This window comes from Anopheles moucheti, chromosome 2, assembly GCF_943734755.1.
Source record: "Anopheles moucheti chromosome 2, idAnoMoucSN_F20_07, whole genome shotgun sequence".
Lineage (NCBI taxonomy): Eukaryota > Metazoa > Arthropoda > Insecta > Diptera > Culicidae > Anopheles > Anopheles moucheti.
Window position 1 is genome coordinate 65,932,721 of NC_069140.1, and position 22,357 is coordinate 65,955,077.

Consider the following 22,357-nt stretch of genomic DNA (forward strand, 5'->3'; position numbering starts at 1 on the left):
AAAGCTAAAAAGGAAAGACGCGTTCGACCACTATTTTGAGTTTGTCTATTTATATTTGTTTCTTACTTGCTATCCGGTTGGAGAAATAAATCAGTGAAAACTTCAAAATGGGTCTTTCGTTTGTTACAAAAGTAACATTACTATTAACAGCAAAATACGAGGTACAATGCTACAGTACGTTTAACTGAATAAAAGCTCGGGAGAAACGTTGTAAACAATCTACCAATTTGACAGTTGCGCCAACTGGCATTGCGCTGTTGACATATTGGTTTGACTGATGGTGCAAGAATGACGGAATTAAAAGACACGATGACGGTAGTGCTTGCAGCAACGACGATCAGGACCGGCAAACACTGTATTGCTGAACATATTACAAATATTTACTTACTGGCTTACTTAGTAGCTGTTGAGCTTATTCTCAATTCCTTTGTACCAAAACTCTCCCCCTTCAACGGTTCGTATCTCCTGGTTGATGGTGGTTGATGTTTTTAACAGCGTACGTGAATCCTTGGGAAGCGGAAGGTCGGTCCATTGTCTGAAAATAGCCAAAATTTCATTAATTGATGAACGTGGTTGGTTATGCATGTTGCCCAATCTTTTAAGCAATCGCTAATATTGCGGTGGTTTCTACAGTTATGAGCAGTCGTACATTCGCCAACAACATCTTCATTGTCGCTATCAGAAGAAAGGTTACTCGCGTAATCGACAATTTCCTCTTCGACAATTTCTAAACTACTATCTAAACTAATATTCCCACCACCTTCTTGATCTACGCTATAACTATCATTTAAGTCATCTAAAACTGCATCCCCATGAACACCACCACCAGAAAGATTAAAACTAATTTCGCTTGTGACGGCCGGGTTTGCAGGCTGCGACGAATCTTCTATCTCCTGGGGTTGATTGGCTCCCTGCGACGTTGAATCTGTAAAACGGATTGAGTTTATTAGTAATCCTTTATTGCAATATAATGATATTAACAAAACTTAACGGCTAATCGTAACAAGGTTTCTGTTCTGCTAAACCTTAGCATTAACAAGCACACGCAACAGTACAAACATGACCCGATGTTTTCACATTAACGCCCATCGTTCAGTCACTTTTTTATTTCGGTGAGAGTGGGCAATTCATAGATTTCATCGTGCGCAAGTAATCTTCCGAACGCACGAATCGTATCGAACCGTACTTTCACACAAAATGTTCTGCCGTATGGCAAACACCGCTAGGATGCTCAAGCCGGCCAGCCGGCCGTTACCTGGGGATCTCCGGGTGTAATTTCACAACACATACGAAGGCAAAGAAGGAAAATTCTTTCACTATTTCGTCACTGCACTGGATTTCACACACTGTATTACACCAAACAATCCTAAGTGTCCAATTTAGCTTAATAATTAAGCAAAAACTTATCGCTATGTTGAGGCACCATCCGGCTCGTTCCCGGCACTTCTGCTTCTTCGCGATGGTGCTCGGAAAATAACTCCTTCAGCTTCTTGTTGGCCCGATTCGTCAATTTGCGGCTTCTCTTCAACGGCAGCGAAGACATTTCGATAGATTTAATCGCTTTTCTTTGCTGGTAAAATTTCAAACACACGACCGAAATCAGTTGAAAGATGAAATTGTGACAGTACGCCGATAGAAAATGTAAACATAGATGAAGCGTCATCATGGTTACCAAGTCGCTACACGGAGGATTACACACACAAGCAAATTTCACGCTTCGAAAAGCAGTTATTATTATTATTATTATTATTATTTATTAATCAAAATTGTTTGCCTCGCGGGCTGTACAATGGTATAAAAAAACTTAGATCTAAATTGGTCCTAAACTAAACCCTACAACGAAAGAACAAATTAAGAAAACTGCAGGAACCAGCGAGTACAACTAAACCGGAAAGACAAAAAAGAAGGAAACAAATAGAAGAGGAAATGGACAAATCACAAAACAGAGTAAATAGAGTGGGAAGGCAAAGAGAAAGCGAAAAGAAAACAGGAAGATATCTAATAAGAAACAGAGGATAACATACGAGAGCGAAATGAAGACAGGGAGATGCCATAGTCAAAATGGGTGGAAAGAACATTGAACTGCCATTATAGCCAAATAGCGTACGGCGCGCTGTAACAATTAGTGGAGGGCGGGGACGAAGGGACCGGGTGGGAACATAAAGAGGGATGATAGAAAGGAGGGATGGCGCATCGGTAACCCCAAGGAGTAAACCTGCAATAAAAGCTCCTTGACCAACCCAACAAACAATTCGAACTGGTTCGAGGCTCGAACAGGTCCGGTTCGAGCGTCGTTCGAGCCATTGTTCGAGCTCGCAAGGAAGACGCGTTCGAGCCTTTTCGATGAAAATCGAGCGGGACGTTTTACGAAAGCGCCATCTATTGTGCACTGCAGTAAACAATATTTAGGAAAAGATTTATAGATGCAAAATATTTGTAAAAATAATATTTATTTTATTATATGATGCTACCTACAACATAAAAGTATCTTTAGCATTTGGTCTGCTATTATTAAATTATTCGCTGCTCCACATATTGTGGTATTAATCTCCGATGTAGATATATGTGGTATTGTATCTTTTGAATCCGCTATCCGGTCACCCTTCTTTGAACCATAATGCACTTGAACCATAATGGCGCACAGCTGAAGAAAACAACAAAACCATCGTTGCGCGTTGTCTGGAAAAATATGTCCTTAATTAATGGGCAAGTTGTAACAAATGTTGATATCACCCACCGTATCTTGTTTCTGGCAGCGTAGCAATGTCCTTCCAATACATTCGTCATATAATTGTTACGATGAAGATGAATCTAATATTACGGATATTGTACACCGAACCAGTCGCACGGCTTCTTTTGGTTTCCATTTTGCACCTAGCATGGGAAGATCCAAACAGAACACTGTTCTCCAAGAAACATCATTGGCACAAGTATTGTACGACATGCACACATTATTTACTTACCAGAGTATTCAGAAACACCACAGATTGAATATATTAACACCAATGAAAGATTGTTGCACAGATTTAACTAAAAGGGCAACTTTAAGCAGAGTAGATGTTGTTTGATCACAGGTCAGGCTTTGTTTACATTTCTATTTCATTCAATCTGTCAAAGCGGTAATCACCGCAGACAAAATGCAACCAAGCCATGGAAAAAGATGAAGAAGAGCAATAGATCGCACCAATTCGATCTTTTCATGCGGGAGGAAATCAAAGACGCAAACCTTTGACGCAAATTTAGCCAAGATTCGGAACCAATCTTGCTGATTTAGCTGCGCGCAGAACCAAACGACGCTTGATTCGACCAAAAAGGCTCGGACAACGTTAAAAAAATCGTCGAATTGTTTGTTGGGAAGACAACGTCTGGATTCCAGCGAAGGAAGCTTTAGGAGCTCACACCGAGTTGAATAGGATGGTAGATCAGCATTGGAGCAGCCAAGGAGGCGCCTAATAGCAATGCGCGTGAAGAGTTTTTGCACCCTTTCAACTCGAGCAGTAGCCACAACTCCAGAGGGACTCCATACAACACTGGCGTACTCCAATATCGGACGGACCAAACCACAGTACAAAGAACGGAAACTAAGCGGGTCAGTGAAATCAAAGGAAATGCGATTAATAAGCCCAAGGGATTTGTAGGCCGAGCTAACCATGTTCGAGATATGTTCGTCAAAGAGATGCTTCGAGTCAAGAATTACTCCCAAATCACGAACAGAGTCAACTCGCTTAATCGGACACCCATTGATAGCATAATTGAACCTCCAGGGCAGAGGAGAACGAGAAAACGAGACAACACAACATTTATCAACACAAAGAAGAAGGAAGTTAGAAATACACCAGGAGGAAAGAGAGAGAGTACCAATGATTGAAGAGAGGAGTAGTCAGAGGCACAGTGAATGGGTAGGAAAATTTTGAGGATGGAAAAGGATGGAAGAAACATCGTTAACAAACAAAAGGAATAGAAGGGGACTTAAGACACTACCCTGGGGAACGCCGGATGTACATGCACAATTAAACGACGACACCGCTTTGATCTTCACACTGCAGGTGCGATCAGATAGGTACGAGGAGATCCAGAGAATGATGCTTGGAGAGAACCCTAGTTTAGCCAGTTTAGCAAGCAGTAGCGAGTGACAGACCCGATCAAAAGCGCCCTGAAAGTCGGTGTAAATCGTGTCCATTTGAGCAGGCAGATGTTCCGCATCCGTCCGAGGCAGACGAACGCGGGCACCCAGTTATGCAAAGGCGGAGCTTCTTGGTCGCAGTTCTTTTGTTCTCATAGTCGTATATACCCAGTTATGCAAAGGCGGAGCTTCTTGGTCGCAGTTCTTTTGTTCTCATAGTCGTATATATGTCTATGCGACGTCGAATAGACAACCGACAGGAAGACTTTAGGGACCTTCACGCACACACTCTCACCGCGATGGTATATAAAGCGGCGCGTAACCACGCCCGCTTCAGTCGCCCGGCGGCTTTTGCAGCGTGTGGACCTACGCCGGATCGTAGCAAAAATATGATTCTATGCAAAAAAAGGGGGGTGGGGGAACTAGCACCACTCTCTGGATCTCTCGTGAGAGCCGTTATCAGAGAATGATATTCTTTTTCCCCATACTATTTGCGTGGCGATAGTACTGTAATGAAAGAGAATATTGGATTAAGTCGGTCGAGCAGCAGCAATAGGTACATCCTTCAGGGTCGCGCGAGTAGCTTGGCTCACGTGCGTTGCTAACGGTTTATAAACAAAGCCTAACGGGAAGGATTTTTGTCATTGCAATTTTGAAAAACATTCAAATGGCTTGGCGATTGGCTGTTTTTAAATAAAACATAAAATTTAAGGCATTTTGAAATCATTTTTGCATTGAAAAATAATGAAAAAAAAATTTTGGTATAAGTTTTAGAACTTTTCAAACACCATAAAAAGATGTATTATTTTATTCTTTACATTTTTGTAGAACATCATTTTTGTCTATCTCTGCTACTTTTCTAGTTATTCTTAAAAATATGTAAAAATTGTGGAAAAATCACCACTGATATGTATAGAAAAACTACATTTCTTATTCTTAATCACTTTGTAGAACAATGTATGTATCTAACACTTAAACTTTTCCTGCTATTGTTAAATACTCCCGTGTGTTACCGATCGCCACAAAGCAATGTCTTCGAATGTATCAAATTATACCTAGTTTTGATCATTGAATTTGTGCGCTTGTCCTTCAAATATCCTAGGAAAAAGTGTTCCAATTGTTTAGTTAAAGTGTTGCCAATACTTTACAACCGAAGGTTTATAAATAAATAATAATTTAAGTACGATTAAATGCAGAAATCCACACACGCCAGTCAGTTAGACGCTTTAAATGAGAGGTTGAATATGTGGGCTTCGAGTCGAATATGCTGAGCTGCAAGGCGCGTGAGCTGCAAGGACAAAATTTGACTCTAAGTCTGCAGACGCGAGCACAGTACACAGGCACCTGTCGACACACGCGTTGTCGGTCGGTCGCTTTGAATGTGTTCGCCTATGCGTACATAGGCGCGTAAGCTGCAAAGACAAAACGCGACTCTAAATCGGCAGACGCGAGCACAGTACACAGGTACCTGTCGACACACGCGTTGTCGGTCGGTCGCTTTGAATGTGTTGGTGCGTTGCGATATCCGTATACGCGCGATGGAGGGCGTGGATCGCGTACCGTGATTTTGCGTGTGTATCACGTGTGTGTTCGATTTTTTATCTCGCGTCGCATGTAGGCCAGAACGAGAGATCCGAATAAAAAATGGATGGGTGTGGTCCAATTGCTGGTTGGGCACGCTTCGTGCCGTCTCGCCACTCCCACATGTCATTGGAGGCCTCGGAATGTTCCTTGCCCTAGGCCGCCAACACCGCCTTACGCAGCAGCTCCTCGCTCGCCAGAGAGTCAATGCTGGTCAAGAGCACCTCTGCCATATCCGTGCGAACGCTCCCTTGTCGCCTATTGCCACCCGGATACGTTGGCACAACTCGGCGCTATCCACATCTCGACTGAGCGGCAGCCGCAGTGTGTCCTTTGGCGTACGTTTGCCCACGCCAATTTTCTCCTGCACGCCATCGAGGTGAATACGAATGTACGAATTGCCTTGTACATTTCCAGATAACTCACACCTTCCGCCGGAATCACCTCAATGGTGTTCGGTCGCTTGCGCGACTTCTTTACCGTCGATGCCGTTCGTGGCTGTTGCTGGCTTTGCTTGTTCAACAGCTGGCCCTTCAACTGCCACTGTTGCTGGTGCTGCCCAGCCAAACGCTGTCCATGATGATTCGTCCGCTGCTGAATCTGCTGCGGACGCTGCTGCTGTTGCAACTTGCACTGGGCACCGAGGACACTCTGGGGTGGGCGCAAAACCACGGACATGTAGATACTCATGGAACAATCCGTGTCCCGTGAGAATCTATAAGTGGTGGAAGTCCCCCTCTCCATGGCGCCGTCCCACTCACTGGTGCAGGTCAGGAATCATCCTATGGGCCCATCCTGCGCACTTCTGCACCTGTTCACGTTTATCTGCAATATTTCCGTCATTGCGAAGAACGTTGCGCACCACAATGGCCTGCCGCGATTCGGTGACCTCCACCACACAGCAGACACTTAATGTCGTTCGAAGATGCGGCCGCCTTATGATCGCTGGCATCGCATCGGATGCACAGGCAGGAGCGATACGTTCCACGACACGCGGTCGCCATGTGTATGTGTCCGCGTTCAAGGCACCGGGAGCATCGCTTTATGTCCTGTGATGGCGTCGGAGCAGCACGTATCGTACACGACGTGTAGCTCAGCATATACCGCTTTTCGACCAGGTATTCAGCATCGGCAGGCGGCAGACGCACTCTGGCACGCTTTGTGCCATCCCGGCGCTCCCACATCGCGATAGTGGCGGCCACTTTCGGCTTCTCCAACTGCGTCTGCATAGCTTTGCAGATGTCGTCCTCCTCTGCCATCTGGTCGATGTTTGAGACGATGATCTCCATCATCTCGGTGACGACCTTGGCCGTACCCTTGGTTCCGAGCGCCTCCTGCACCTTTGCGCAAAGTTCCGCGTTGTCTACGTTCCGGTCCAACGGCAGCCGCAGGTTGTCTTTCGGCGTTCGCTTGCCCACATCGATCTGCTGCTGGTGCTCCTGCAGTATCGGGCTTGTACGAACCGCCTCGTACATAGCCCGAACGTTGCTTCCTGGAGACGGCACCACCACGATTTCATCCGGTCGGTTTTTGGCTTTACGACGTTTCTCGTTGCTCGGCTGCTGCGGCAACATTGGGCACTGACCGGGCTGCTGGTGGTGCTGCGGCCGTTGTTGCTGCTGATGATGCTGCTGTGGGCGCACTTGTTGTTGTTGATGCCGTTCGGCCAGCCGACGGTTTCGCGGCTTTCGGCGCACCATCTCTGCCAAGGCGTGGCAACCGACGCTACTAAATCCCGTTGCCTTTCGCCTATTGGCTGCTGCTGTTGCTGCCGTTGCTGCTGCTGATTGCCTCCGCAACCGAGCGTTTCCGCCAACAGGTCCTGCAGGCTCTGACGCTCGCGCTGCAGCTCGGCAGGCTGTTGGGATGCATCTTCCCGGGCAATCGCCTCTCGATACTTTGCATTGTCACACGCAGTTTGCAACTCCTGCTGTGCGTTCTTTGCGGCAGTCTCCATCCGCCGACGTAGGAGCTCCATCTCCTTACGCAAGGCGTTCACCATGACCAAGCCTCGATACCGCACGCGGCAACGGCACCTTCGGCTCGAGGATCGTGGAGAGCCGTGTCGGTGGCGTCGTCTTCTCATCCATCGAGCTCAATCTCGACCGCAAGCTTCTAACCTCCATCCTGCTCGCCTTAGCCGCGGGACCGTGGTGGCCGAAGGCAGTGAGAGAGGTTCTCCCTCGTTAGGGGGAACTTCCAAGTTGCGACTTCCTCAGATGTAGATGGCGCCACCTGGAATGGCTCCGCCGGATTACAAGAGAGGTGGGGCTGATGGCTGGAAACTTGCAGGATGCTGTCCACGCTGCCGATTGCCTCGTGACGTCGGCCGTCGGTGTGACGTCACGCGAGTGTTGACACTCGGTTTCGCACAGCCACACGCTGCGACACACCCCTTTGCCGATTGTTGCGCACTTTTGCTCTAGCAATTTACGCACTTGTTTAAGATTAAATCCACCGTAAGGCACTGTGGGTCGAAGGAAATGGCTTAGTTGAATGTTTCTACGCACTTTTAACGGGGTTTATTTGTGCCCCTACGAAAGGTCTCCCCACCAAAAGGTCTCCATACAAAATGTATGGAGAAAAGTCCACTTCCATTATATCGCGCGAATAATGACCAATTTTCAAGCAGTTTTCCCTATTTCGTCAGGAAACTGTCTTTCACACCAGAACATAACGCTTTCTCGCCTTTTTAGTGGTTTTCACACACAATTATACAGCCACAACACAGCGCGTCGTTTCCACGTCCGTACTCTTCAAATGACAGCACACCACTGCCGCATACTGTAATATATGGTTGTGTGGATGTGTTTCTATTATCGTTTTATGTATGTCTTTGGTGTATAGGTTGAAAAGCGTGGGTGACGTAACATCTCCTTGGTGCAATCCATTTCCAGGTGTAGCATATCTGCTAAACAGCTAACAGCAAAACCGCATATATTTCATTAGCTCGAAGCATTGCACCATTCTGGATAGAAAATGGTATACGCAAACATAAATCAAGAAGACACATTTGGTAAAAACGTAAACAGGAAACAGCTAGACACATTTTACAAAAAGACAATTCTTTCAGCCAACAAAGTAATCGATTGCACCTCGATCGGTCAGTGCACCATAGGCGACACAGCTTATTCAAACGCAGCAATCAGTCAGTAAATCATAACAATAATTAATTGGAGACAACGAAATGCTAAAAACGCAACCGCATGCAAATGGAATAGTTGCGCAAGAAAGCTAGCTACACAGCAATTTGTTTAACTGGGGACAATACAATGATAAACCCATAATTGAAATATGATCCTATAAATCGGTCGATACCAATAACACCGGAAAACAAATTATTAACTTCTCGACTATAACACAATGAGCAAAATAACTTTTGTAAATAGGTTAAGCAAAAAGTACCCATCAGAAATGGTATAAATAAAGCGATGTAGCCGATACATGGAGCAGTCAGCAACGGACGGTGACGAACAGTAACATTCAGCAATGGACAGTTACAGTCACGGTCGGAGAGAGATCCGGACGATCATACGCTCAGACGGTTATCGATCTAGTGTCGGTACTGTAGTTTATCCAACAAAAATATTCGACTAAGTTTCATTTCAAGAGCATTGAAAGTCCCCCTACCCAAGGTAAGGCAATAATGTCTCCAACGTTCCAGTAAGGGGTAATTACTTCCAGAATGCTCAACGATCGCCTGGATGATCATATTTCACCATCGAAGCAAAACGAATGATTTCGGTAACTTACCCGACCTACCACACCCCGGAAGTGTGCTCGCGAGTGCACGCGTTATGCGCTACGAAAAAAAACGTGCGAGCAATCAGAGACATGACACCAGTAACATAGAACATTGTACATTACACAGGGTTCTATTTCTTAGAAATGCTTATACCCATTGTATAATTTGAGGAGGAGTATTACAATTTATCATTTTTCATAAAAGTGTTTTTGTATGTACTGTATGGTTGTATGTTTTGCGGGGCGTGCAATGGTAATGGAAGCCTAATGAGTGCATCTCGGTGAAATTGATGTGGCGCTGTTGGCTGAATCTTTGGCTTGAAAAAATCTCTCCAGGGTCGACTGCCGGGACGATGCGTTGTCAAGAGGCTTAACGGCAGGAACGGGAGCAGAGATGAATGTCGGTGGGGCTCCTAATGTGAGTGTGACATTAGGACTATCGACGTGCGGCGTATGTGTTTGTGAAGCTTGATGAGGTGAACCACGAATAGGGCTCAACAGCTGGTTGATAGTTTGATGAAAATTACTTTGTGGTTGTGAAGGAACGAAGTTTGTAAACATTCTGATCCTTAGGCCGCTAGTCCAAGTGTGCGGAATAAACGCTGTGTCACGCAAACAAGCAGGGATACGCACTTTGAAGGAGAGCGATCGTTGTGATACGGGATCAACGCCTTTTTTAAGTAAACAGAAAGCTAGCACATCATCCGTGGCCAGTCGTCGTTTGACATAGGACGACACTAATTCCGCGGTGGTCGTGTTCGGTAAGCCCGACAGATGAATCCAGCAGTGATCGGTGCGAGAAATGACGGTTAACGTTGGGGAGACATCAGTATTGGTGCCGGTGATAACAACTGGAACACTATTCGCGGCCACGGGATGTTTTTGTGGAGCAGGAGCGAATGTGTAAGTGAAGGCAGCGTCAGATGTGATGATGTTTGAAGTGTTGGTGGAAGCTACGTCAGCATACAATTTGCGTCTTTTGCGAGCAGGAACAGCTGAGCCATCCAATGGCGCAATCCTGCTGCTTACAGGACTAATATGATGCGATGCGATACTGGCGCGTAATTCGGCTTTTAAGGGTTCCAAGATAATGGTCTTCATCGAGTCTATTGCAGCAGAAAGTGCCGCCTGGAAACCGACCTGCAGACCAGCTTCTTTGACCGCTCTAGACCGTGGATTTTTTAGTACGGCGGTGCAACCGGTGCAACTCCAGTGCAAGTCGATGCGGCTGTTCACCTCACTTAGTAGCGCGGAAGGAACCTTGATACATTTGAAGTGAAAAGACGCTTCACAATAGCAGCAGAAGATCACGTTATCGGTTGAATCCAAGGGATTAGCACACAAACAACAGACCGACTCCATTGTTAAACAATTCCGTATGAGCCGAATGGCCGTAGTATGATGCGTTGAACTGGCAACGGAAAAGTGAAACTGTGAGGTGACGGACTAGTTAACACTTTGGTAAAACAGGCTTAACAGCAACTTTGAAGCAGGTACTTTGATTTCGAACCAATCGCCAGCAAAAAGAAATCACAGGAAACAGTTAAAACACGTAAGATAACAGGAGCAGAAATAGAGCCGACTATCGCAGATGACAGGACAAGTGTCGAATGACACGCATACACATACAGCATACACATACAGTTTCGAGCGATTCGAGTATGGCTCGAGCAGAGTCGAGCATTTTTTTCTTCAATTATAGCGTTTATTTTAGACCAGTTGTCAGTTGGGAAGCGACGCGAGAGCGATAAATCTGAATCTCCTGTCCCAATTGACAACTGGTCTAAAATAAACGCTATAATTGAAGAAAAAAATGCTCGACTCTGCTCGAGCCATACTCGAATCGCTCGAAACTGTATGTGTATGCGTGACCAACTGCTTTTCGAAACGTGAAATGTGCTTGTGTGTGTAATCCTCCGTGTAGCGACTTGGCAACCATGAGACGCTTCATCTATGTTTACATTTTCTATCGGCGCTACTGTCACAATTTCATTTTTCAACTGATTTCGGTCGTGTGTTTGAAATTTTACCAGCAAAGAAAAGCGATTAAATCTATCGAAATGTCTTCGCTGCCGTTGAAGAGAAGCCGCAAATTGACGAATCGGGCCAACAAGAAGCTGAAGGAGTTATTTTCCGAGCACCATCGCGAAGAAGCAGAAGTGCCGGGAACGAGCCGGATGGTGCCTCAACATAGCGATAAGTTTTTGCTTAATTATTAAGCTAAATTGGACACTTAGGATTGTTTGGTGTAATACAGTGTGTGAAATCCAGTGCAGTGACGAAATAGTGAAAGAATTCTCCTTCTTTGCCTTCGTATGTGTTGTGAAATTACACCCGGAGATCCCCAGGTAACGGCCGGCTGGCCGGCTTGAGCATCCTAGCGGTGTTTGCCGGCAGAACATTTTGTGTGAAAGTACGGTTCGATACGATTCGTGCGTTCGGAAGATTATTTGCGCACGATGAAATATATAAATTGCCCACTCTCACCGAAATAAAAAAGTGACTGAACGATGGGCGTTAATGTGAAAACATCGGGTCATGTTTGTACTGTTGCGTGTGCTTGTTATTGCTAAGGTTTAGCAGAACAGAAACCTTGTTACGATTAGCCGTTAAGTTTTGTTAATATCATTATATTGCAATAAAGGATTACTAATAAACTCAATCCGTTTTACAGATTCAACGTCGCAGGGAGCCAATCAACCCCAGGAGATAGAAGATTCGTCGCAGCCTGCAAACCCGGCCGTCACAAGCGAAATTAGTTTTAATCTTTCTGGTGGTGGTGTTCATGGGGATGCAGTTTTAGATGACTTAGATGATAGTTATAGCGTAGATCAAGAAGGTGGTGGGAATATTAGTTTAGATAGTAGTTTAGAAATTGTCGAAGAGGACGATTACGCGAGTAACCTTTCCTCTGATAGCGACAATGAAGATGTTGTTGGCGAATGTACGACTGCTCATAACTGTAGAAACCACCGCAATATTAGCGATTGCTTAAAAGATTGGGCAGTCGTACATAACCAACCACGTTCATCAATTAATGAAATTTTGGCTATTTTCAGACAATGGACCGACCTTCCGCTTCCCAAGGATTCACGTACGCTGTTAAAAACATCAACCACCATCAGCCAGGAGATACGAACCGTTGAAGGGGGAGAGTTTTGGTACAAAGGAATTGAGAATAAGCTCAACAGCTACTTCCAGTAAGTAAATATTTGTAATATGTTCAGCAATAATGTATTCCTAATCATGTGTCCATTATATTATATTTTAGGTCAACTGTTCCTCCAACGGACCAACTAACCATCATTTTGTCCACTGACGGGCTTCCCCTTCATAAAGGTGCACCAACACAGCTGTGGCCCATCCTAATGAAAGTGGTAGAGCTCCCCCAAGCCCCAATCATGATGATTTCGATGTTTTGCGGACCGGAAAAACCAACCAGCCTGCAAGTCTTTTTGAGGCCGTTGGTAGAAGAGCTGAATGCGATTCAACAGAGAGGATTGCAGCTCTGCGATAAAGTTGTGCAATTGAAGCTTCGCGCTATTGTTGCCGATTCTCCAGCACGAGCGTTCATTAAAGGTCTGTATGATACAAACAACATTTAAAACATTTACAGTTCATTAACAAGCTAACTCATTGGGATTTGCAGCAACAACCAACTATAATGGATATCACGGCTGTATGAGGTGTACGTGTGTCGGCGAATATCATGCTCACCGAATGATTTTCGACACGGTTGGTGCTCCCCTACGGACGGATGCAGGATTTCGAGCGTGGGAATGTCCGGGTCATCATCAACTATGGCGCTCGCCCTTAGAAGACTTGCTGGGTTTCGACATGATCGAGAACGTGCCAACGAGCGATCGTCTGCATACATGCGATCTGGGAGTGACCCGTCGCCACCTATTATACTTAGTGGAAAATAAGTATTCCAATTTCGCTCCTTTGTCCTCTGCAGCAAAAATGTGGATATCGAAATTCCTTACCAACGTACAACTGCCCTCTGAGATTAATCGTAAACTTAGAGGGTTAAATGTGATACGTTTTTGGAAGGGTTCGGAATTTCGATCATATCTTCATTACGCCAGTGTAGTGCTGATGGAAGAGTTTTTAAGCGTGGAGGCATATAGTCACTTTTTGCTTTATTTTTGTGCAGTGACTATATTTTCTTCCACGTTTCATCAAAGACATTGAGATCGTGCAGCTGATTTTTTGAACAGCTTTGTTCAGCAGTATGGGGAGATTTATGGCCGTGAGAACCTCACCAGCAACGTCCATAATCTCCAGCACATTGCTAAGGACGTTTTTAAATACGGACCGCTAGACGGTTTTTCTACGTATTGTTTCGAAAACCACCTGCAGGTGATTAAACGGTCGATTCGATCGGGCTTTCGGTGTGGGGTGCAAGCTGCAGCACGTTCAGAAGAACGGTCTGCATTGGGGATGGCAAGTGATAGTACGAATCGTCACTATCCACGTTTGACCACAAATGGGAAAGGCATTTTTTTGGCATCCGATTTTCATCTACGTCCATTGCCTAGAGACGAATGGTTTTTGACAAAGGGTAACGGGGTTGTCAAATTTTTGAATGTCGTTCAAACAAATGACAATTTTACGATAGTGGGTAAACAATATGATTACAATTTGGATTTATTTTCATTTCTTTTCAGCGAGGATGATCCGGAGTCAATGTTTTCTTCTTCGGATATCCTTATATATAAAATACCAGATGATGTTACGACACAAAACGTAGAAGTGGATATAGCAGACATCAGATGCAAACTTGTTGCCGTTCATCCATCTGTTCAACCCAAATCAACAGTTTTTTTCCCTCTTTTGCATACACTGCGGTCCGAGTAAGTGATTTCAATAATGTTAGTGATAATTTTTACTGATGCATAAATTGTACTCTTTTTAGCTAACTCCAGCAAGACCGAAATGCGAGACGATCGTGCTTGACCGTGAGTAGTTCATAGATTATATCCAGAAAGGACCGTATACCAGATAAGTTAGTAAATTCAAATCATAATTGTATTTTGAGTAGTCAAAGCAATTGTGATTTATAAACTAGGAATGCAAGTTGAGGAATAGTCATAATGCACATAATGAATCATTAACAATTTTTTATTTATTTATTAACATTTTTTTCACGTTTGTGATAACACTTACTAGAGCTTTTAATCACTCCTTTAAAATTATTTGCGCTGCTTTGCGCATTGTTAAGTTTTGTTACGAAGAATTTTTTTACATCTTCCTCACCTACTACAAACCCGACATCCTCACCTATGGCCTTAAATAGTCGCAAAACATTCCCTTTTTCATCTAATCTTATTTTCGGACCAGATTTTCCCCCGCCTCGCCAGCTGCACTGCACAACAAATTTTTTATCAAATAGTATTTGAAACGCGCTATGCATTCGGCTCTTCACATCTGTTTCCGATTCCAACCTATCGACAAGAGTTTTATGAATTTTTAGAAAATAAGTTTTTTCATGGAGCTGATCTTCAAAACACGTTAATTCTTCTTCAGACGTAATGAAAGGCAGAAATGATGACGAGTGCTGTTCTTCTTCCATTACAGCTGTTCCATTGGGTCGATGGCTTCTATAATCCGTCAAATTCTTCATCTCGGCCCAAAGAAGCATCAACGATTTATTCATCACAGCTAGTTGGTCTGCCGTGTCTTTTCCTTGCTCAGAACGCACTGGAACTGGGTCCGGTGTTGCAGCAACGACAGTTGATGATGCTGTACTGCAGGATGCGACTTTATATGATGTTGTAAGTATTGGCCGATAAAGTTTTCCTGGTTTTAAACGTAATTGATTCCCTGTTATTCCTACATTCTCAGGAAGGCAAGCTGTCGGTGGTGCTGAAGCGATGCTGGATGGTGTTATACTATATACAGGTAACCTTGAAGATGTTCGATGCTGGTTGTTACTGCATGGATTTTTAACTAAAGGTGTTGGTCGGTATATTTTTTCGGTTTTTGTAACTTTGGGATATGCTTTTATCTGTTTTAGCTCATCTGTTTTAGCTGTCGATGGTGATGTTGTTTGCTGGGAAGCTTTAACAGTAGATACTGGTGGAGAGCTTTTAATTGTTAACTGTGGAAACCGAGCCGCCAACGCAAGAAGCGAGCAATCCGGTGCCTTAGATACCGATTCCCGAGACATTTTTTCCTGCAAGCGAATGAGAGTAAGTTAAAAATCACTTTCAAGTTGTACAATATCAATATTTTACATACCTTTACGTTTTTATTTCAGCTTCTGCGCGCGATACTGGGTTTGGTTGGGAAGGAGGAAAAGAAGGTACGAACACATCGGTGGACAATGCCAACCTGGACTGACGATGGCCTATGGACTATGCCGAACTACTCTGGACCAAGGGAAGAGGATAAGGAGGAAGAACTAAACCCTGGCAGAACGGACCGATTATGCCGGAGAGCGCCTTATGGTGTCACACAATCGCTACCAGTTGTGCTACCAGTACCGCTACGGACAATTGTGTGATATTCTATTTCCACTATGACAAAAACGAGCATTGTAGGTTCCCAGATTTCTCGGAAAAAACAGTGATTGTTCTTGCAGTCGTACCCACGTACCCACCCCCGAACTTTTCCCCACCCACGAAGATGCGAAATTTAACATTGTATACATATAGGGGCAGTGTTCTAATTCCGCAGTGCTTTAATTCCAACAATATAAAACGTCACAACAACGGCCCTTTTGATTTTTAATTTTTTTGTTTGCGCCTTTGGCTTTTGACAGCTTGGATGACAATGGTAGCGCTAGAAGAACTGCATGAAAGCAAGCGTCGAACTGGTATAAACGTGCCTTAAACGTCTGCGGTTTAAGGCACGTTTAAGTCGCCACTTTAAGGCACCGAACGCTCGAAAAACGCCTCAATTCTGCTATAAAATGTCAGTTGGGGTTTCTCTCCTTGTATTAACCTTTTCGCGTAAGCTTATCTCTCGGTGTTGAATATTATTCAACGGTCGATTCAAATGTGACAACTGGTATCGACCGTTTGGCTGTAGAGGGCGCCACTTCGAGCGGAGCAACCGATCGAGCCGAGCACGCCCGAAGTAAAAAGCATTAGTGCATTAGTGTTTTACGTTATTGAAAGAACGCTGTTGCTTGTCGCAACACTCGGTGATAAGCTACTCTCTCATAAGGACACAGTTCTTGGACACAGTAAACAGGAGGACAGGACATAATTCCGGTCAGCGACATCCTCTCTCCCGTAATTCCTCGTAGAGGTGTTACAAAAATAGCTGACGGAATTATGTCGTACTCTTCCTTTCCTAGTGCGCGAACCAACGTGAGTTTTTTAACTGGCTGTAACTGTTACTTATCGACATATTATTAGAAAGGAATGATTTTAGGTTGCAATTTATTTTATTATGCAACCTAAAATCATTCCTTTCTAATACTACGTCGATACGTAACAAGCCAAAATTAAGCTGCCTCCCAACAAACAATTTGACGAAATTTTTAAGCGTTGTCCGAGCCTTTTTGGTCGAATCAAGCGTCGTTTGGTTCTGCGCGCAGCTAAATCAGCAAGATTGGTTCCGAATCTTGGCTAAATGTGCGTCAAAGGTTTGCGTCTTTGATTTCCTCCCGCACGAATAGATCGAAGTGGTGCGATCTATTGTTCTTCTTCATCTTTTTCCATGGCTTGTTTGCATTTTGTCTGCGGTGATTACCGCTTTGACAGATTGAATGAAATAGAAATGTAAACAAAGCCTGACCTGTGATTAAAGAGCATCTCCTCTGCTAAAAGTAATCCTTTTAGTTAAATCTGTGCAACAATCTTTCATTGTGTTAATATATTCAATCTGTGGTGTTTCTGAATACTCTGGTAAGTAAATAACGTGTGCATGTCGTACAATATTCGTGCCAACATTGTTGTTTTGAAAACAGCGCTCTGTTTGGATCTTCCCATGCTAGGTGCAAAATGGAATCCAAAAGAAGCCGTGCGACTGGTTTGGTGTACAATATCCTCAATATTCGACCTGCTCTTCATCTTATAACTTCATCTTCATCTTAACAATTATATGACGAATGTGTTGGAAGGACATTGCGACGCGGCCAAACACTGGATACGGTGAGTGATATCAACATTCGTTACAACTTGCCCATTAATTAAGGACATATTTTTCCAGACAACGCGCAACGATGGTTTTGTTGTTTTCTTCAGCTGTGCGCCATAATGGTTCAAAGAAGGGTGATCGGAAAGCGGATTCAAACGATACAATACCACAATATATCTACAGCGGAGATTAATACCACAATATATGGAGCAGCGAACAATTTAATAAGAGCAGATCAAATGCTTAAGATACTACTAGGTTGTAGGTAGCATCAAATAATAAAATTAATATTATTTTTACAAATATTTTGCATCTATAAATCTTGTCCTAAATATTGTTTACTGCAATGCACAATAGATGGCGCTTTCGTAAAACGTCCCGCTCGATTTTCATCGAAAAGGCTCGAACGCGTCTTCCTTGCGAGCTCGAACAATGGCTCGAACGACGCTCGAACCGGACCTGTTCGAGCCTCGAACCAGATCGAATTGTTTGTTGGGCTTTCTATCGCGGAACCGCCGAATAATGCCCCGATTATTTTCGCTTACTCCTGTATATAGTTTCCTTCGTCTTATAATCCGCCATCCCTGTTCCTAGCTCGTTGACCTTAAGGAAGGTTTCAAGTATTGAATCCACTGCTGCGTAAACATCGCATTGTTTACGTTCTCCCCTAAGTACCTGTTTGGATTATTCGTGCGCGATCAGTGTTGCCACTTTTGTTTCTAACGGTAACCATTTCTCGCGCGTTACTAATCGAGGCAGATATTCCTTTATCCAAATAGACCAGTATTTTTGAGCAACCCATTGGTCTTTCTTCCAATATGATTTTAATGTTTCGGCTTTCGATATCTCAATCTGGGTTGGTTTCGCTTCTCCTGAACATCCAATTAGGAAGTGATTGGGTGTAAGAGCCTCATCGTCCTCGTGATCTAGCGGTATGTGCGTGAAAGGTCTATTGTTTATCATGAATTCGATTTCAGTTAAAGCGCTTCTTAGAACTGCCTCTGGGTATGGCTCCTTGCATAGAGGGAGGAGTCCCACGACCCTCCAAAATGCGAGGCCGCCGGAGGATTAAAGTGAAAGTCTTCCGTGGCGCATTTCTCTTGCAACCTTTTTATTTCACGAAAAGCCCCTACAAAATTCGTGTCGCAATATAGGTGGGCAATCTTTCCGCGCCTGTGTTGCATTCCTCTAAGGCAAATAATAAATTAATTCGCACTTAGGTCGTTTGCTAACTCCAGATGCACTGCTTTGGTAGTCAGGCAAGTAAACAGCGCGCACCACCTTTTTTCGGATCTTTGTCCTATCGACACGGTGAGCGGCCCAAAGTAATCGGCTCCTGCGTGAGTGAACAGTTTTACGAACAGTGTCGTTCTACACGCAGGCAACGGTGCCATTATAGCCGGCTGTGGCTTAGCCATTTCGTTCTTGTATTTCTGACAATTTGTTACTACCCTTTTGAGCGCTGCTCGCAAATCTATAATCCAGAAGCGCTGTCTGATCGCAGCTATAACTGTCTCTGTCTTTTTGTAGAAATATTTTTCGTAGTAATAGTGTATTACTAGCAGGTAATGTAAGTATGCTTCGGAAATATAATCGTTCTCTTGGTGTCTTCTCTCAAAAATTGTACGAATGTTAGTTGACTTTCGGCTCTCAGTATTTTTCTATCGTCCAAAACGGGACACAGATATTTTAACGCGCTGCTGCTGCTTAATGGATGTCCTACTGTCAGGACGGTCATCTCTTCGCTGAACTCCTCCCACTGCGCTTTTCTTATTAACAGATGCTCTGTTTTATCCAATTCAGTTTTGGTGATAACCTTTAAAAACGAGCCTTTTGTGGATTTAGCCTTTAGGCAATCGAAATATTTCAGGCATATAGCAAGTGCTCGTCGTAGTATCAACCAGTTTGACGTCAATTTTACGCTAATCGCCCCCCCAGTCTATCTGGTTCACCGTATTAAGCGTGTGAAGTGGACGAATTTCTTCCATGATTGTCGCTTCAATAATTTCATTGTTTATGCAAAGCGCCTTTAAAAATCAAGGCCCTGCAAATCAAATTGAGCGCCCCTTCAGTACCCTAGTTGCCTCATCCGCCGAGTTGTCCTTTGTTCCTATCCAACGCCATTCTTTCGTACTTGTCCTACTGAGGATTTCTCCTACCCTCAATGCAACGAATTGCTTGTAGTTCCTTGGTTCTGAACTTATCCACGCCAGGACCGTTTTCGAATCTGTCCAATAGCATACTTCATCCACTTCTATTCTCATTTCTTTTACAATTGTTTCTGCCAGTTCAGCTCCCAATACCGCTGCTTGCAAGGCGGGGTATGGATAACGGTTTAGTGGGCGCAATTCGCGACTTTGCTGCTACTAGTCCTACATCTATTCCCTGCTGATGAATTGTTCGCATATAAGTTACAGATGCGAAGGCTTTTTCCGAGGCGTCCACGAAAATGTGAAGCTCTCTTTTCACCGCTCCGATTGCGTTTGAATAGCAACGCGGTATGGCGATATGCTTTACGGAGTTCATCCTCTCCACCAATTCTTGCCATCGTTTTACTATATCAATTGACAATCTGGCATCCCAATCAATCCCTTCTTTCCAAAAATACTGCATTAAAATTTTTGATTCTATGATTTCTAAGTAATTTAAAATAATTATATTGTAAATAATTTCTAAAAGTCCTAGCGGATCATAAATTTTGAAATCATAGATCATGTTTGAAAGTAATTTCGGTTCCTAATACGTTCAATCCCTTCAGCACGTACTTCCGTAACACATCCGTTTCTCTGTCCCACCATTGAGCGAGCATTTTATCGTAAGTAACATCTTTCCCGCAAACTTTCATCAAGATTCTTTCACTCACCCTATCTGGTGGTAGACTATCCAATACTATTTTTGAGTTTGATATGAAATTTCTTATGAAGAAATTGGCTCTATCATGTATTTCGATTACCTGTTTGGTTCTTGTTACTGCAGCATCTATATTGTCGAAACTGTCGAGATAGTCGTCCACGTAGTGGTTGTGCGTTATGGCAACCACTGCTGCGGGGTACTGGTCTTGAAAATGTGCAGCGTTTTCATTTTTCACATATTGAGCGCATGCCGGAGAGCACGTTGCTCCAAACGCCATGACTTGCATTTCATAGACTCTTGGTTTTGTGTGTGGTTCGCTCCTGTAAAGGAAGCGTTGCGCACAAAGATCTTCCTTTTGAATTTCCACTTCGTAAAACATTTCTTTGATGTCACCTGAGATACCAATTCGTCCCTCTCTAAATCGAATTTAAATGCCGAATAGTGATGCTACTGCGTCTGGCCCAGATAAAAACTGTGAATTCAGCGATATACCCTTATTCTTTGCAGCCGCATCAAATACTAATCTCGGTTTAGGTACAGGTTTATTATAGTTCACTACAGCAAAGTGCGGAATATAATTAACCTTGGGATTATTCTCATTTCTTTTTAGTTCACACGTATCGACAGCACGCGCATATCCCTTTTTGCAGTATGCGGCTATCTCCTCGTGGTACCATTTTTTTAATATTTCATCTTGTGCCAGCTTTCTTTCCTTACTTTGTAGTCGTTTCAAAGCTTGGCCATAGCTTTCGGGCAAATTTATATCTTCCGTCTTCCACAGTAGCCCTATTTCGTAACCCCTTTCCTTTTTTCTAAGAGTTTCCTTCATGATCTGCTTCGCTCTTTCTTCATCCTTGGGCTTTGGTAAGGCGCAGTCTAATTTGACACCAAATTCTTCCGTTGACAAGTAATCTTTCATAATGTTTGCCATGGTTTTTTCTTCTCTCTGCTTCTTACTAGCTTCCTCTTCTGCCCTTTTCTTCTTGACCTCTGCTTCAACTCTTATCTTTTCTCCAGCTTCTTCCTCTTCTTGTCTTTTCTTAGCTTCTTCTTCCTCTCGTTCTCTCTTACCTTCTTATTCTACATTTTCTTCAGCTACTTTCTCCTCTTCCTGTTTCCCTTTTATCTCTTCATCTGCCTTCTTTTGCTTAGCCTCTACATCTGCCTGCTTCTTCTTCGATACTATTATAAAAAATAATTTAGCTGGCTTAGTATGCAAACCATTTGCCCCTAATAACACCCATCCCAAGTGGGTTTGAATAGCTATAGGTCCGCCTGAGCGGCCAGCCTTTAGGTGCGCATGCGGTAATCCGATTAGTATCTTCGGAGTACCATCACGATAATTCGGCAAGTCAATTCCTCTCAAATACTGGTACTTTCTTTTCAGTTCAATCGCGTTAACTGTTTGTTTTGGCAATACCATAGACTCAACTGTTCTAAGGCCATCAAGGTTTATAAATTTTCCAACCTGATTTTTTATAGAAATGGAAACGGTTTGACTAACAGGCTAATCCTGAATTGAGCCGTTAATCCACGCTAGAGAAAATGGTCGGAGGGATCCTTTCACTTGTAACTCCTCCTTCAGATCCCGATGTATCAGGCTCACGGATAATCCAGTATCCATGAAGGCGAACGTATGAACTTCCTGCTCGTTATGCTGAAGCGTTACTGGTATTATTTGAAAAAATAATTCACGTAAATCGGAACAATGATGAGTGTTGACGTTCTCAACCTGTCTTAGCACGGTGGGATTCGCCCTATGTAATAAGTTATGATGCCTTCTTCGGTATCCGTATTGCCGACACTGAGGAGGCGAGAGGCAGTTTTGTGCAACGTGATTAGTTTGGTTGCAACAGTTAGTGCATATACCCATACGCCTAACTGTTTCCCACCTTCCTTCAATCGGCATGCTTTTAAATTGATAGCATTCTGGCGTTCTATGGTTTTGATCACAAAGTGGACAAA

At 43.8% G+C, this 22,357-nt stretch overlaps 2 protein-coding genes and 1 pseudogene across 2 annotated transcripts; 1 reads left to right on the top strand and 2 right to left on the bottom strand.

Moving 5' to 3' along the window:
• Positions 1-396: 396 nt before the first annotated feature.
• On the bottom strand, positions 397-1,543 carry LOC128310666 (uncharacterized). The gene is made up of 3 exons (XM_053047363.1): positions 1,419-1,543; positions 739-936; positions 397-547 (listed from the first exon to the last, which is right to left on the bottom strand). Exons 1-3 carry the CDS (start codon positions 1,541-1,543, stop codon positions 397-399), a joined length of 474 nt encoding a protein of 157 aa, XP_052903323.1.
• Positions 1,544-11,508: 9,965 nt separating this feature from the next.
• On the top strand, positions 11,509-13,053 carry LOC128297628 (uncharacterized). Its single transcript, XM_053033312.1, has 3 exons — positions 11,509-11,643; positions 12,122-12,648; positions 12,720-13,053. Exons 1-3 carry the CDS (start codon positions 11,509-11,511, stop codon positions 13,051-13,053), a joined length of 996 nt encoding a protein of 331 aa, XP_052889272.1.
• A 7,766-nt stretch (positions 13,054-20,819) lies between these two features.
• LOC128297639 (uncharacterized) lies at positions 20,820-22,016 on the bottom strand (annotated as a pseudogene).
• Positions 22,017-22,357: the final 341 nt, after the last annotated feature.